Below are 15,468 nucleotides of genomic sequence, written 5' to 3'. Positions count from 1 at the left end.
CGGGCACATCCGGGGGCGGGGCTCCGCGGGCACATCCGGGGGCGGGGCTCCGCGGGCACATCCGGGAGGCGGGGGTGGGGCGGTCACGCCCCGGAGGCCCCGCGGTGTGAGGTTCCCCCCCAGGAGCAGGTCCCGGTCTCAGTGCGGGTCTCGCTCCGGGTCAGGCCCCGGGACGGGGTCCGGGTCTCGCTCTGGGGTCGGGTGTGCGGGAGAGGAGGGGTCCCGGGCCTCGCTCCGGGGTCGCCGCCCGGGTCACACGCCCGAGACAGGCGGGGCCGGGGCCGGGCGCGGTGGCTACGGCGCGCGGCGGGCCTGGTGGTCCTGCGCCGCCTGGTCCCGGGGTTGGGCAGTCTCACCCGGGAGTGACGGTGTGTCTGCGGCTTCAGGCTTTGCGGGGACGTCGCGAACCCTCCTTCCAGCTGCTCTGGGACGCCGCAGGTGAGGCCGACAGCTTATTTACAGGGACTGAGTAAATGTCCTTTATTTTCTATTTATGATAGTCACGGAGAGAGACAGGCCCCGCCCCGGGAGCCCGACGTGGGACCCGACCCCGGCCTCCAGGATCCGCCCTGGGCCAGAGGCAGGCGCCAAACCGCGGCGCCACCGGGGTCCCGGGGTTGAGTGAAGTCGCCCGCCCAGTGTAGACGGCGGCTGCGGGCCCTCCTGGCCCCGAGGGACCCGGGACGCCGGCTTCTACTTGTAAGTGTTTAAACGGCGGTCGACGCCCCTTCAGAACGACAGGGTCTTCGGCCACCAGAAGTGGGCCTGCCCGGTGAGGCAGGACGAGGCCCGACCGCCCTCCGCGTGCAGGTGCAGCGCACGACCCGACGACGTCAGAGAACAATCTTGTTCTTTTAATACACTCTGATATCCTACATCTTTTTTTTTAATTTTCTATTTACTTATTCATGAGAGACACACACAGAGAGAGGCGGAGACCCAGGCGGGGGGAGAAGCAGGCCCCACCAGGGAACCCGACGCGGACCCGGCCGGGACCCCAGGGCCCAAGGCGCCGCCGAGCCGCCCTCCTCCACCCTCTGCGCTCACAGTGATCATCGGAACAGATGAACTTAGGCCCTTTGTGCCGCCGGTAGACTTGGTGTTTCTGGCGATGTTCTCTGGTCCTTTCTAGTCTTTGTTGGTTTTGGTCTCTTTTCCCCCACGAGTCCCCCTTAAAATTCCTTGCCGGACTGGCTTAGCGGCCGTGAACTCCTTTATTCTTCGCCCGCCTGGGAAACTGCTTCTCTCTCCTTCCGTCCTGCTTGACGGCCTTGCTGGGGAGAGAGCTCTTGGCTGCACACTATTCCCATTCAGCATGTCGAATATTTCCTTCCACTCCTTTCTGGGCCGCCCAGTCTGGGGGCAGATCTGCTGCAAACTGATTCATCCTCCTTGTAGGATAAGGACCCCCCCCCCCCCAAACCCCGCCTCCACCGCCTTCAGGATTCTTTCCTTGTCTGTGTATTTTGTGAATTTGACTGCGATGTGCCTTGGCGAGGGTCGGCTTCTGTTGAGTTTAGTGGGAGTTCTCTGTGCTCTCGGTTTCAGTGTCTGTGTCCTTCCTCGGCTTAAGGAAGTTTACATAATTTGTTCAAATAAAACTTCTGCCCCTTTTTCTCTCTTTTCATCTTCTGAGTCTCCTATGATACGGATGTTATTGTTTTAATAAGTGGCTGAGTTCCCTACGTCTGCCTCTGTGGTCCGTAACCTTTCTTGTTTTTAAGGCTTCCACGTGGGACTGCATCTCAGTTATAGCATTTTTAACGTTGGCCTGACCAGATTTTAGTTCTTTTATTTCTACAGTCAGGGATTCTCAAGTTTTCTTCTGTGCTCTTTTTCCAGCCCAGCTGCTGTCTTTATAATCATTGTGTTAAGCTCTAGGTAGACATCATATATGCGTATTGATGAACTTTCTGGCTGTGAGTACTACATCATGTTATTGTATGGAGGTGAATTTCTTCATCTCATTATTTTATCCAAAAAGAAGGAAGAAAAAGAAAAAACAAGAAAAACAACAATAATAACAGCAACCGCCACCCCCCCCCCCAAAAACCCCACTAGATCCCTGTGTGTTTTGGCCTGCTTGTTAAAAGAATCTAAATTCCAAAATAAGAAAGAAAATCAAAGTGCAATGAAAGTAAACAAAAATAAGTCACACATAAGGTATATACATAAAAATTAAAATCAAGCAATTAATTAAAAAGAATCGAAGAAAAGAAATGAAAATAAAGCAAGCACAAAGTACAGAGGAAGCTCGACCCGCTCTCCCCGCGGAGCTCCGCCTCTACAGTCGGTCCATCCACCTGGCTGCAGCGAGGGGGCGGGGCCGCGGCGCTGACGTCACGTGCGCACCTGCCTCGGGGGCGATGCACCTGCGGGTCAGAGGCAGGGTCTGGCCTCCCGCGGGCGGCGCTGTGCTGCCCCCGAGCCTCCGCGCTGAGGGCGGGATGCGGGCGGGGGCGCCGGGTCCCCTGGGCTGGGGGCTGAGCATCCCACACCCGGGTCTGCAGGGGCCTCCACCGCTTCTGCAGACCCTGCGCTCACCCTGCCTGCAGCCCAGCTTCTGTTTGTTTTTTGATCTCGGACAAGTGACTGAGTTTTAAACCTCCAAGTTTTAGGGGCTGCCCTGGGGAGACCCGTGCTCTTCCCGCCCTGGAGGGTCTCCTCCCACTTCTGGCCTTTGCTGGCCCTGCCCAGGGACGCGGCCCCGTGACCGCACAGGGGTTTGCAGTTTGTGGCCACACAGGGCAGACAGCTGGCCCTAGTCCCGCGGCCCTCGGCCGGGGTCCCCGCTCCTGGGCCTGGGAACCGTTGGCGTCACCGTCCTTGGGACCTCGGGGACCCTGACCCCACCCTGTCGCTCCAGGGGCCGCCCCCCCACTTCCCCTCCCGAGCACTATCGAGGCCTGCGTGCCCCCCCTCTAGCAGACTTCTGGAAGTTCTGACTTTGTGCTCTGCTGCTTCTAATAGTGTGCGTAGACCCGTCAGCTGGCTCCCTGCCCCTGTGGGATCCAGGGCTGTGTCTCCCCCAGACCGACTGACTCATTTTAAGATTTTATTTTTCTGTCATCTCTACACCCACATGGGGCTTGAACTCTCCGCCCCAAGAACAAGAGTCGCGTGTTCTTACGGACCACCCCAAGCGGCCAGGCTCCCTTTGATTGATTGACAGGGATTAACTGAAGCCGACGTGCTGCCTGTGTCATGTCAGGGCAGAAACTGAGCCCCCGCCTCGAGGTGCGGTGGAGCCATTGGGACCTTGGTCGATGTTAAAGAAAGCGGAGCCTCCCCGGGAGCCCAGGGAGCGGGGCCCACACACGTGACAAGTTGGCCGTTTCCTTGACCAGGAGTCATTGGGCTGGCTGCCGATTTATTTGAGTTGCTGTTCGACGGCGAAGGTCGTTCTAGGATGGGGACACAGCGAGAACGTTCCGGGTTCTTGCGGGTTCGGAGGTAGCTAAAGCTCCCCCGTCGTGGACTCGATGTCCCAGTTGGGTGGTGCAGAGATAGGCAAGCCAGCAAAGAGATGAGAAACATGGCCCTGGGGTGCCTGGCCGGCCTGGTCGGGGGACCTTGATGTCAGGACTGTGAGCTGGAACTCCATGTTGGGTGTAGAGAGAACATAAAAGTAAAACCTTTAGGGATCCCTGGGTGGCGCAGCAGTTTGGCGCCTGCCTTTGGCCCAGGGCGCGATCCTGGAGACCCGGGATCGAGTCCCACATCAGGCTCCCGGTGCATGGAGCCTGCTTCTCCCTCCGCCTGTGTCTCTGCCTCTCTCTCTCTCTCTGTGACTATCATAAAAAAAAAAAAAAAAAAAAAAAAGTAAAACCTTTAACAAATAATAAATGGGTGAACTAATAAAGCGTGACATCGAAGGTGAGTGCTCACTTCAGGACAAACCTCAGAGCGGACCATGTCTAGCCTGCGACCTGTTCTTGATGGCCCCGCTCGCACTCCCGGGCCCAGATGACGTCCCCCACGAGGGACGGTCCCGCCCGAGTGGGAGTGGGCCTCCTTCCCCGTAAGGCCCGTGCCTCCCCTCGTTCTGCAGGACAGAAGAGCCGGGAAGGCACGAGCTCGGGGGGATCAGCATAAACCTCGGCGATGGTCCTTCCCGATCCCGGGAGCCAGAGCTCGGCCTCCTTTTGGGACCCGACGTCCTAAAGAAGCCCGTGTGGTCAGTCGCGCGGATGCAGGGCGGAGGCCGACGGAGAATCAGGAAGAGCAAAATAGGGGGGGAAACCAGAAGCTGAAGGAGAGGAGGACAGCTGTCAGCATCGGGAGCCTTCGCGGGGACCCGGCGTCCTTTCCCAGGAGGGGCCCCCCTCTGTAGGGTGCTTCCCGCCGCCCCGCGCTCCCCGTGGGCACCCGCAGGCGCATCCCCGGGCCTCCAGCGCCTCTGCAGCCATGGTCTGGAGCATCCTCCGTGTGTCCTACCGGGGACCCCAGCGTCACGTCTGTAACCGTCCGGCTGCTGTCTGACAACAGTCGGGGGATTCCGACGTTTGTTGGGTTTGGGGTGTGTGCCTGTCTGTCGCCGTGCCGCGATCTGATCCTCGGGCCGCGTCGTCCTGACGCCGAAACGGTTGAAACACCATCATTTCCGGTGCTGGCGCTGGGCGGCTAGCTGGGTTCTCCCGGCCGACCCGGGCCCCCTCGTGCCGTCCCGTGCCGTCCCGTGCCGTCCCGTCCTGCCGGGGGGTCAGCTGAGCTGGAAGGTCCGCCTCAGCCACATTCCCGTGGGTGGCAGCGGGTCCCCGCCGAGCGCCGGCCGCTCCTCTTCTCCCCGATGCCTCTCCAGCGGGGAGCCAGACCTCGGGGCCGCCCTGGGGGGAGCTCCTGAGGGGCCGGCTGCCCGTGGGGGGAGCCCTGGGGCTGCCTGTGTGTGTGTGTGTGTGGGAGTCGGGGTGGGGACGGGGCCGGGGTCCCTCGGGCCCCTGCGCTGCCTGCCCCCAGGCCGAGCCCCACGCTCACCCAGCCCCTACTCTCCAGGGCGTGCAGGGTGCCCTCCACACTCTGGTGCGAGGGATCCAGCAGCACCGGGTGTGCACGCTGAGCCCGCCCGGTGAGGGTGGCCCAGGTGTGAGAGCTGCAAGGGCCTGCTGTCCTGCCGTCCGCTCCGGGGCCACGCTGACCGCCCCGCGGGCCCTCTGTGCCCCAGGCGCACAGGCCCGGGGCGGGGAGGGGAGGAAGCGCCCCGGAGCCCGGGCAGCCCAGGCCCCCTGGACAGAGGGGGCACAGACCTCCCGGGGCGCTTAGCACAGACCCTGGTGACCTGAGGCTCCCCGGCTGTCACTCTGTCCCAGGCCCGTCCTGGCCGCGGGCGCAGGCTGAGTCGCAGTAGAGTCTGCGGGGTCCTGACCCTGGCGTCTGGCCGCCCCGGGAAGGCACGTGGGGACGTCAGCCGTGTGTGCCTGGCGGCGCCCCCGCAGGGGCTGGTCGGGGCCTGGGCGGCGCCCCCTCCTCCTCTCTGGGGGTGTCTCCGCACCCCGTGCACAGAGCTCCGGGAGACGCAGAAACGAGCCGGCCGTGCCCTCTCACACAACAACACTTTATTGAACTTGCAACAGCAAACAGGGGCTCAGAGCCGAGGGTGCGCGCCTTCCCCTGGGAGACCTTCCTGTCCTTAGAGGAAAGCGGGAATCCCACAGGGGTGCGGGTGCTGGAGTCCCCCGCCTGGGAGCCTGTGCGGACTCGACTCCGGGTGGGGGCGCGTGTCCTGAGGTCGGGGCGGTGAGAGGCGGTTCTGGGGGCGGCAGGGCTGACGTGGACCTGCGGCCCATGGGCTCCTGCGCTGGGTCCCCGCAGGGCAGCTGGACCCCGGCCTCGGGCCCCCTGGGGCCGGGTGACTGACTGCTGGAGCCCCAGCGCGTGGAGGAGCCTGCCTCCTGGTGTGGGTGTGGGTGTGGGTGCGGGTGGGGCCCACGGGCCTGCCCCCGCTGCCCTGCCCTGGGGTGTCCCGGGATCCCCAGGGCTGCCCTAGGTCAGCGACCTGGGTCTGTGGGGCACGCCCAGGGCCCAGGAGGCCACATCCTGCTGTGAGAGGGCTCGCTCGGCCCGGGGCCAGAACGCAGGCCTGGCCAGGGCCCCGGGGCGCTGGATCCCATTAGCGCTGGGCCTGGGGCAGGCGCTCGAGTCGCCCCTGCCCCCACAGAGCCCGGGGCCCGGCCAGCCCAGGTCCCTCTGGGTCAGGGGCTGGTGTCCCGTGCGGGGGGTGCCGCCCTCCGGGAGGGACAGCGAGACGAGGCAGGGCACGGTGACGTGACGGCGGGCCGGAGCCTCCGGGTCCCCGCCCTCACCGCCACGCTCTGCCCCCGAGGCCCGCGAGCATCGAGCTGCCCCGTGGACACGGGGGGCAGAGGGTCCCGGGCCTGTGCGGGGCCTCGGGGCAGAGGGCTCAGCGCCGCCCTGGCTCTGCCCTGGCTGTGCCCATCACTGCCCAGCGAGGGGCACGAGCTGCAGTGGCCACGGGGCAGGAAGGGTGTCCTGGGCCCGACAGCGTCATCCCTAGGGGGCTGGGGGGACCGCGTGATGGGAGTCCCGGGGGTGCTCCAGGGCCCGGTCCGCCGCGGGACCTCTGGGGTGGCCCAGGCAGGTGCCGAATGGAAGGAGACCCCGTTTTCTGTCTTGAAGCCCGCCGTGTCCCGGGGCCGCCTGCCTGCACCGCCTTGTTGCCCCGGGAGGGTGGGGAGGGAGTTCCACCGCCGGGGCTGGGGGGCAAGTTGGACGATGGCCTGGCTGGGATGGGGTCCGGGCGGCTCAGGCCGGGCGGCTGGGCCCGGGGAGGCCGGCTCCTCCACCCTGGGCGGTGGCTCAGAGGCCGGAGAAGGGAGGAGAGGCCCGGGCGCCGGGGACACTGGCTCCAGGCCCAGGGGCCTCGTGGGGAACTCCTCAGGTCCCGCTGGAAAGAGGCCGACGGGGTCAGCGTCTCCAGCAGGCTGTGTGTCCCCCGCTGGGGGCCCCGGGGGTGCTCACAGCTCCCGCGTGGCCCCCCCGGCCTGACCCTGTGCTCAGCCCCCCACACTGCTGCCCGGGCCCTGCAGTGGGTACCCGCCCGCCCAGCCCTGGCCTGGGGTCCCCGAGGCTGGAGCAGAAGAGGAGAGCCCCAGAGATGAGGACGGGGGCCCCGGGGGCTCTGTCCCCTGTGGGCGGCCCCAGCAGGCCGAGTCGGGAGGGGCCGGGGCCCTGAGACCACCTGGCGGGGGCAGGTCGCACCGCATCCTGCGGAGCTGGGTCATGGAGGCCCGAAGGTGTCTCAGCACCGCCCCGTCCTCCAGGGCCCAGGGCTGGGCCAGAGAGTCCTGGAGGAACTCCCGGAGCCCTTCCAGGGGCAGCTTCAGGAGGCGCTCTGGGCGGTGGGCGAGAGTCAGACCCAGAGGGCCCCGCCCTGGGGCCCCCGGGGCCCCCAGGCCAGCGGCTGGGGTCCCGCTGTGCCCAGGAGCGCCGCGGGCAGTGCGCTGGCCGGGGTGGCCCCTGCCCGCTGCTCCACTCGGGGAGCCCCGCTGCACCCGCCTGCCCCGCCGTCCCCCCGCCCCAGGTCTGGGTGCTGCTCAGAGCCCAGGGTCACCGCCCCTGCCCCCCGCCCCCGGCACACCTGGGCTCCCGGGGGCTCACTTACTCCTGTGCACCTTGAGGATGGTATAGGCCATGGCCGTGAGCACCCTCTCCCCATCCAACACGTAGGCATCCCACAGCTTCAGGGTGAGCGAGAAGGGGGTCTAGGGGGACGGCGGGGTGGGAGGAGCGGCCTGAGCAGGGCCCCTGGGGGGCTCGGCTGGGGCTAGGCTAGGCCTGCCATCTGGCCCCCGGCTGCCTGCGACAAGGCCCCGCAGCGCCCGCCCCCCGCCCCCCGCCTCCCCGTCCGTGCCCTCCTCCCAGGGAGATCAGGGACTCCCGGCCGCTCCGGGTTCCGACCCCGGCCAGCACCTCCCGCACCCCTGGGGGCACAGACTCTGCCCGCACTTGACGACACCACGCCTCGAGAGGACCCCAGGCTGGCCGCCCGATGGGCCGAGGGCCCGTCCACACCCCGGGCTGACCCGGCCTCCCCCGGGGGAGCTGAGGCAGAGACGGGCCGCCCCCCGGGACCTCGTCCAGGGACCCTCTGGGCTTCTCCAGGACGGGCTGGGCTGCGAGCCTCAGCCTCAGCCTCAGGACCCCGGGGTCGGGCCTGGCTCGTCTGGAGGGTGGGGCTGAGCTGGGCCCTCCCCGGGGGCAGGGGGCAGGTCCGGGAGCGGGGGTCCCGGGGGCGGGCCTCACCCGGCCGAGGAAGCACTGGAGAAACCATTTGGGGCTGTAGATGCCGGTGGACATCTGCTCCTCGTCCTGGCGGGAGGGCAGGGGGTGCTCAGGCCCCACGCCGCGGCCCCTGGAGCCGGGTGGACGCGCTCCCCGCGGCCCAGCCCAGCCCCGAGGGCGCCCCCGGGCCCCAGGGGGAGGAACGTGACCCCAACTCTGGGCAGCTCGGAGGGAGGGCCATGCCCCCCACCCCCTGCCCCGGGCTCCGGGGACGGAGCCTCAGGAGCTCCCACTCGCCCCCACTCGCCATGTGCTTCCTCAGGTCCGGGAGAGCTCTTTGGAGGACCCGCTCGTGATGTCTCTGGAACCTGAGGAGCTTCGGGAAGCCCGGGACGAAGAAGCCTGAGAAGGCCCCAGGCCCCCACGGTCAGGGCCTCCTCCTGCACCAGGCGGGGTGGGGGGTGTCGGGGCAGGGGCCTCCCCGCCACGCCCTGACCCCCGTGTGCCCACCGCCCTCGGAGCCCTGGCTGGATCCGCTCTTCCCAGAGGGCAGGGCCTGCCTCCCAGGCCGGGGGCGCGGGGCCCGGGGACCCTCGTCCTCACAGAGACCCCGCGGGGCGTGGGCTGGGGGCTGAGGACCGGGCCCGGCTGACCCAGCACCCTCTCTCCTGCGGGGGCCGCCGCGGGGACAGGCGGGTCCCCAGCCCCGAGGGGCAGCGGGTGCAGGCCAAGGGGAGGGTGATGGGCGTGCACGGCCCTCTGCTGTGGGGCTTGGGAGTGAGGCTGGGGGCCCCCGGGAGGGGGAGACGCTGCCCCCTGGGCCCCGTGTGGCCGTGGGCTGGCAGGGGGGCCTGGGGGACAAGCCGGCAGCCCGGCGGGAGGCTGGGGGAGCAACGGGAGTGCGTGCCTGGCCTGCAGACGGTGGGGCGGGTGGCCGTGGCTCCGGGACCCCGAGGCCACCGGGGAGGCGGGGCCCTTGCCCGTGGGGGGGCGAGCTGGGGGGTCCCCGCCTGCCCCCCGGTGCAGCAGCCTGCAGGGAGGCCCTCCTGAGCTCCCCGGCGGGCCCCTACCGTGCATGGAGTGCCGGTCGCCCACCATCAGCTGGGCCAGCGCCCAGAAGGCGTCCTCCTCGGGCAGGAACATGAGGAGGACGGCCGCGATCTCGCTCATGCCCTGGCAGTAGCCCACCTCCTGCAAGAGCCAGAGCCCCACGGAGGGCGTGCGCCCCGAGGCCCCCTCTGAGCCCTCCCCGCGGGCGTCAGGCTCCCCCGGCTCCCTCCCAGCCCGGGCTCCCGGAGGGGGCTCCCAGAGGGCGGGGGAGCAGGTGAGGGCCACCCGGACCAGCTGGGGCGCGAGCACCCCGGGCCCCGCTACCGAGCCCTGCGGCCGCCGTGCCAGGACCCCCGTCCTCAGGCCAGCAGGAGGGGCCTCCGTGAGCTGTGCCAGGCTGTAGGGGACCCGCCAGGTCTGGAGACCCCCCAGAGGGCAGGTCGGCGGGGGGGTGGGGGGGCCTGACTGTGGCCCCTGGCAGGTCCCACGAGGGGAGCTGGGCCAGGACACCCCGCGGGGCCGGGGAGCGTGTGAGCTGGGGTCCTCGGGGACCCTTCTGGAATGCGCCGTGGAAGGGGGCGGCCTCCTGGGCGCCTCGGCCTCGTTCCCTTCGGGGGAGTGGGAGCCTTCCCCGCCCGGGCTCTCGTCGGTAGCGCCGTCTGTCAGGGTCCAGACCCGAGCTCTAGGACGGCCGCGGTGCACGCGGGGGCCCTGGGCAGCCCCGGCCCTCGGGCACGCAGGCCCTGCCTCCCCTGGGAGGTCTGCACCCCGCCCCCTGCCCGTCCCGGAGGAGAGAGACCCTCCCCGGCATCTCGGGGGCCGTGGAGCCGGGGCCATCACTGTGAGTCCCGCTGGTCACCACCACTCAGGACAAGGCCGCCCGCGGGGCAGGAGGCGGGGGCAGGGACACTCACCGTGTCGTACAGCGAGTAGGCTGCCAGTACGCAGAACAGGGCTCGCTGCCTAGGAGGGGGGACAGCGGGGGGCTCTGCTCAGTCAGCCCCCGCCCAGCGAGGCCGCCGAGGTGCCGACACCGGCCCCGCAGGCCCCGCGGCCCGCAGGGCCCCTCCGCGGGGGCCGATCTCCGGGGTCAGGTCTGCGCACGGGGACAGGCGGCGACCTCACACGTGCAGCGTGCCGGGGGTTCAGTGCACCCTGGGGTGTCCGACGCCTCCGAGCGGCTCCCGCCGTGGGGTGTGCAGCTCCGGGCTCCCCCAGCGCCGCCAGCGCCCCGGGCCTCCAGCCCTGGAGCGGCCCCCCCCCCCCGCACGCCCCCATGGGAGCCAGCGCTCCCCCTGCCCCGGTCCCCGCAGCCCCTGACGCCTCTCCTCCGCTGCCCTGGCCTGGCCCGGCCCCGTGTCCCGGGAACACCACCAGCCCCACGTGGCCCCTGCCCCGAGCCCACGCAGCCGGGGCGTCCGTGGCCCTGAGCGCACCCCCAGGCCTTCCCAGATGTCCCTGGGCTGGACTCTGGGGGGGGGCCCCGGGCCCGCCCATCCCAGAGCATCTCGGGGCTCCAGGTCTGAGCCGCCGTGAGGAGAGCAGGGAACGTCGTGCAGGTGTGACCCCGATACAGGCTGCGAACCCCTGGGGTCACTATCTGAGCACGGGGGGGTACGGGGTGCGGCCCCCTCAGCGCTGCCAGGAGCCGCCCGATGCCCCCCGCACGGCGGCCTGAGTCTGCACCCCGGCTCCGCGGCCCCCGGGCCCGGGCTGCTGGAGGCCGGCTCCCCCCGGGTCGGGGGTCACAGGTCAGCCTGACCCGGCCGCGCTCTGAGGGCCACGGGGGCCCCGGGGGGCAGCAGGTTCCCTGCAGGGAGGAGCACCGAGTTCTCGTGGGGAGACGGTCCGAGCGGCCCGCCCGGGAAGCCCAGCCACCCATGCCTGGCGTCTCCCCAGCCCCGCCCCTGGCGCCCCTGCAGGTCACCCCTGGGGTCCTGGGCTCCCACACACCCCGCCCGCTGCACGCACAGGTAGCTGCACCCTCTGCTCCACCCACCTGCAAGCCCCTGTCGGGGGCTCCCTGCCTTCCCCACCTCCCCGCGGCCCCTGGGGACTCTGCGGGACACCCGGGCTTCTGACGGGAACAGGCCGTCCAGAGAACCCCAAGTTGGCCGGGGAGGCTGAGCATGTCCCACAGGGGGCAGCTGCACCGCGTCCTCGTGGGGGTGGGGTGGGGGTGGGGGCGGGACCGATAGTGTAGGGGTGGGGGTCTGGGGTTGTGGGGGATGGTGTGGGGGGTGATGCAGGGGGATGGCGTGGGGCGGTGGGTGAGGGGATGGGGTGGGGGGCTGCGGACACAGGGCACCCCCTTCTCTAAGGTGCACACGGAGACGTCTACAGATAAAGGCGACCCCAGTCTGGGGTTTGCTGTGACCCCTGCCCCTGCCCCTGGGGCCCCGTGTGCTCCGCGCAGGGCCTGCCTGGACCGGGGCGGCGTCTGGGGCGGGGGGGGGGGGGCGGCGTCATGCCGTGTGTGCTCACCAAGTGCAAATTGTCTAAAACAAAATGCCCAGAATTCAGAAGTACATAAAGCACCAAGGGTGGGTGTCACCCTGACCTGTCCGACCCTCGTCGGGTCCACGTGTCCCGGTCCAGCCGCGGCCATGCACCCTGGCCCCCAGGTCCCCTTCGTGCCCCCCACGCCCCCACCCCGGCCCCCTGCTCTTCACGGGGCCGCCCCTCACCCCCTTGGGGTTCAGCTCAGACGGTGACCCCTGGAGGCCCCGTCCTGCGGCCTCCCCATCCCCGAGACCCTGGGGTTGGGGGCACGGGGGTCATCCCCAGCACCCTACCACGTGGCAGTGTGTTGTTTGCTGCCGTCGCTCCCCCCGGCCTCGGAGACCCCGTGTCCCCAGCACAGAAGCCCCCGGGCCTCTCCCAGGCCGGGCCCCCGACCCCCGAACCCCGCTGGCCCAGCAGCCTCACCCGACCCCGTAGCGGTCCCAGAACATGGTGTGACTGCGGAACGTGCGGTTGACGTCCAGGTCGATCTGCACGATGTCCCGGGAGGAGACCAGGGCCGCCTCCTTCATTGCCTGCGGGGAGACCCCGGGAGGAGGAGCCGGCGTCAGGGACACAGACCCCGACCTGTCAGCAGCTGCCGTCCTGGGCAGGGAGCCCCGGGGCCACCACAGGAGTGTGTCCTGCAGGAACCTCCACCCTTCCCCTGGGAGGCCGGGGACGGCGGGAGTGCCCACCGTGCCCGCGGGGCCTGCGTGAGGGCCTGTGCCCAGCTGTCGTGGGCGGGGAGGGGACTGAGGGTCAGCCCTGGACAGGGAGGGGACGTGGAGGATCAGCCCGGGTGGGGAGGGGACACGGGAGTTCAGCCCCGGGTGGGGAGGGGTCACGGAGGGTCAGCCCTGGGCAGGGAGGGGACCGAGGGTCCACGGGGAGTAGACGGGTCGGGTCCCACCTGGTATTTCCCGGCATTGCTGGCCTTAACCTGGTCGACGTTCAGCAATCGCAGCCACACCTGTCCCCGCACCTGGGGCGGGACCCCCTTGTACACCCGGCGTCGCAGCTGCGGGGAGGAAGGCAGTGCTGGTGAGAGGGGCCCAGGGCGGCCCCTTGGAGCCCAGGGAACACGAGGCATCTAGAAGGTTCCGGCGTCGGCTCCAGGGTGTCTGCAGAGAGGCTGGGTCTCCCTGGATCTGGGCCCCCCCCCCCGCCCCCCCCCGTCCCCCGCGAGGAGCAGGGACCCTGGCCCCGACCTGACGCTCCCCCACCGCCGTCCCGGGGCCTGGGGAGGGAGGCCCGGGCTCCCAGCAGACTCTCCCCAGGCAGGGGGCTCCCCCGAGGACGGGGCAGGAGGACACTGAGGGCGGCCCCCCAGCCCCGTCAGGACGGAGAGCCCTCGGGGGCACCCAGCGCCCCACCTTCTCGCTGGGGAGGTAGTGGTCCCATCGCTTGAGCATTTTTATCCATTTGTCCGCGCGCCGGGTCTCCTGGCGGAGTTTCTGGGAGAGGACAGGCGGGGGCCGCAGGTGAGGCTCCCGCCGCGGGAGGTGGGCGCTCGGGCCGCGTCCAGTGCCCCGCGGGACCCGGAGGAGCCAGGAAGGCACAGGGCCCCCTGCGGACCGCGGCTCCGGGTCTCGGGTGCGTTCCCGGCGGCCCGTGCAGCGCTGGGACGGGGGACTGGGGAGACGCCCGGGGATGTCCTGGGGGACGCGGTGCAGACAGCTGGCCCCAGCTGCCCCCCACGTCCTGCCCGGGGCCCAGGACGGGCTCTCACCTTGGCCTCGCGGGGGCTGGGGTCGGGCAGCTCCCTGTCCCTGGAAGGCAGGAGACGCAGAGCCCTGAGGCCCCGGCCCCACAGCCACACACACACACACACACACACACACACACACACACACACACACACACCCCGTCTGCACCCAGCGTCCTGGGGAGGGCAGGGCTCCCCCGGGGAGGGCAGGGGCTGCCAGCGGCCTGAGGGCGGGCGGGGGCGGCGTCTGGGGGGTCTGAGGAGGGTGTTTGCCGGTGGTGGGCTGGGCGGGGACCCCTCAGCGCCCCCAGGGGGTGACCTGCCCCCCTCCTAGATGGACCAGCCCGAGAGCTGTCAGCGTGGCCCGGGTGCCCCGTGACCGTCCCGCTGAGGTCCCCCCGCCTCCCCAGGGCCTGACTGCCCAGCGTCCAGCCGGCCTCCCCCTGCCCCCTGGCCGTCCCCCTGCTGTCCCCGGGCTCCCCTCTCTGCTGTCCCCTCTGCCACCCTGGCCCATTTCACCTCCTGTCCTGTTGGAGCCCCTGAGCACGACCACCCCTGAGCCATCCCAGCAGACACTGGGCCGTGAGCAGGGGGTCTCCAGCGTCCGTCAGGTTCTCGTGGGGCTGTTGACCCATCAGCCTCGTCCCCTGCGACCTAGGCCACTGGGCTGTCCCCTCCCTCGTTCCCGCCCAGGGCAGCCCCCTCCTCCTCTTCCCTCCTCCTGTCTGGTCGGGGCCTCCCTCTGCGGCCCCCCCCCCCCCTGCGCTGGCCTGGTCCCCGGCATCCACCTGCAGCCCCGCAAAAGCCTTCGGGTGTGGGCGAGAGCACCCCTGCGGACTCGGCCCAGACCAGGCCGTCCCCCTACGGAGAGCACGCCCCGGCCCCAGAGCCCCTCACGGGCGGGATCCCCTGCTGAAGGGACGGGACACCCCACCCCACCACCACCCCCGGATGCAGCAGGCTGACACCTGGGCCTGCCCAAAGCAGGCGTGGGGGCCCCTCCGCTGAGTGTCCAGGGGCCTCCCCCGGGCCCAGCTCCCTTCCTGCCCACGTCCCGGGTCGGCCTCCGGGGTGTCTCAGCTGCAACCCAGTGCAGACATGGCCCTCAGAGGGCTCCAGGGGACCAGGTCCCGACCTGGGGGCGGGGGGGTCAGCCTCCAGAGAGGTGTTCCTGCAAAGGCCACCCGCCCTGGGATGGATGAGGGGTGTCCAGGGGACTCACTGCAGAAAGCCCTGGTGGTCGGCGACCTTGCACAGTGACAGGTCCTGCGGAGACCCTGCTTGGGGCGCCTGCAACAGAGGGGGCTCCGTGGTGGGGACCGATCAGAGCAGGGGAGTGGGGACAGAGACAGGAGGGAGCAGAAGGGCTCCTCCCTCCCCTGGATCCTGAGGGAGCGCCGACCCTCTGAGATTGGCCGGGCGCCAGAGTGGGTGCCGCCTGACAGCGTCACCTGCTTCTGCCTATCCGTGACGATCCCCACCTGGGCCTCACCTGGACCCGGTGACTGTGGTCCCCACCTGGGCCTCACTTGACCTGGTGACTCTGATCCCTACCTGGCCCTCACCCAGGCCTGGTGACTCTAGTCCCCAACTGGGCTTCACCCAGGTGACTCTGGTCTCCACCTGAGCCTCATGTGGATCTGCGACTGTGGTCCCCACCTTGGCCTCACCTGAACCTGGTGACTCTGGTCCCCACCTGGGCTCACCTGGACCTGGTAGCTGTGGTCTTCATCTGGACCTGGTGACTCTGGTCCCCACCCAGGCCTCACCTGTACCTGGTGCCTGGGCTCCTCCGCTACCAATGACGAGGATCCAGGATGGACCCTTAGTTGCTACTGACACCGGGACCATCCCCAGGGTCTCACTTGTTCCTGGTGACTGTGGTCCTTGCCTGGGCTGACCTGGCTCATCCTTGGCTCTGATCCCCTCTTGAGCCTCACCTGCTCTTGCAGGTACGGTCCCCCCTGTCG

General features: G+C 69.4%; 1 protein-coding gene and 1 long non-coding RNA gene across 2 annotated transcripts; one reads left to right on the top strand and one right to left on the bottom strand.

Moving 5' to 3' along the window:
* The first annotated feature begins 45 nt into the window (after positions 1 to 45).
* On the top strand, positions 46 to 1,621 carry LOC140599587 (uncharacterized). Its single transcript, XR_012002396.1, has 2 exons — positions 46 to 699; positions 916 to 1,621. It is a non-coding gene; the product is annotated as an uncharacterized lncRNA (long non-coding RNA).
* A 5,989-nt stretch (positions 1,622 to 7,610) lies between these two features.
* Positions 7,611 to 10,297, bottom strand: LOC140599767 (USP6 N-terminal-like protein). Its single transcript, XM_072764938.1, has 5 exons — positions 10,203 to 10,297; positions 9,309 to 9,429; positions 8,546 to 8,640; positions 8,260 to 8,325; positions 7,611 to 7,718 (listed from the first exon to the last, which is right to left on the bottom strand). The coding sequence occupies exons 2-5, from the start codon at positions 9,406 to 9,408 to the stop codon at positions 7,611 to 7,613; spliced, it is 369 nt and encodes a 122-aa protein (XP_072621039.1). The 5' UTR covers positions 9,409 to 9,429; positions 10,203 to 10,297.
* Between the last annotated feature and the right edge of the window lie 5,171 nt (positions 10,298 to 15,468).

This window comes from Vulpes vulpes, chromosome 7, assembly GCF_048418805.1.
Source record: "Vulpes vulpes isolate BD-2025 chromosome 7, VulVul3, whole genome shotgun sequence".
NCBI lineage: Eukaryota > Metazoa > Chordata > Mammalia > Carnivora > Canidae > Vulpes > Vulpes vulpes.
This window is presented reverse-complemented; position numbering and strand designations above follow the sequence as displayed.

What these genes read in the sequence shown, in the direction of transcription:
- LOC140599767 (XM_072764938.1), bottom strand. Translation starts at nt 9,408, where the DNA reads ATGAGCGAGATCGCGGCCGTCCTCCTCATGTTCCTGCCCGAGGAGGAC. An exon ending in CGACCGGCACTCCATGCACG is followed by an intron (nt 8,641 to 9,308) that starts GTAGGGGCCCGC and finishes GGGCCTTCTCAG; the next exon opens with GCTTCTTCGTCCCGGGCTTC. An exon ending in TCCAGTGCTTCCTCGGCCGG is followed by an intron (nt 7,719 to 8,259) that starts GTGAGGCCCGCC and finishes CCGTCCCCCTAG; the next exon opens with ACCCCCTTCTCGCTCACCCT.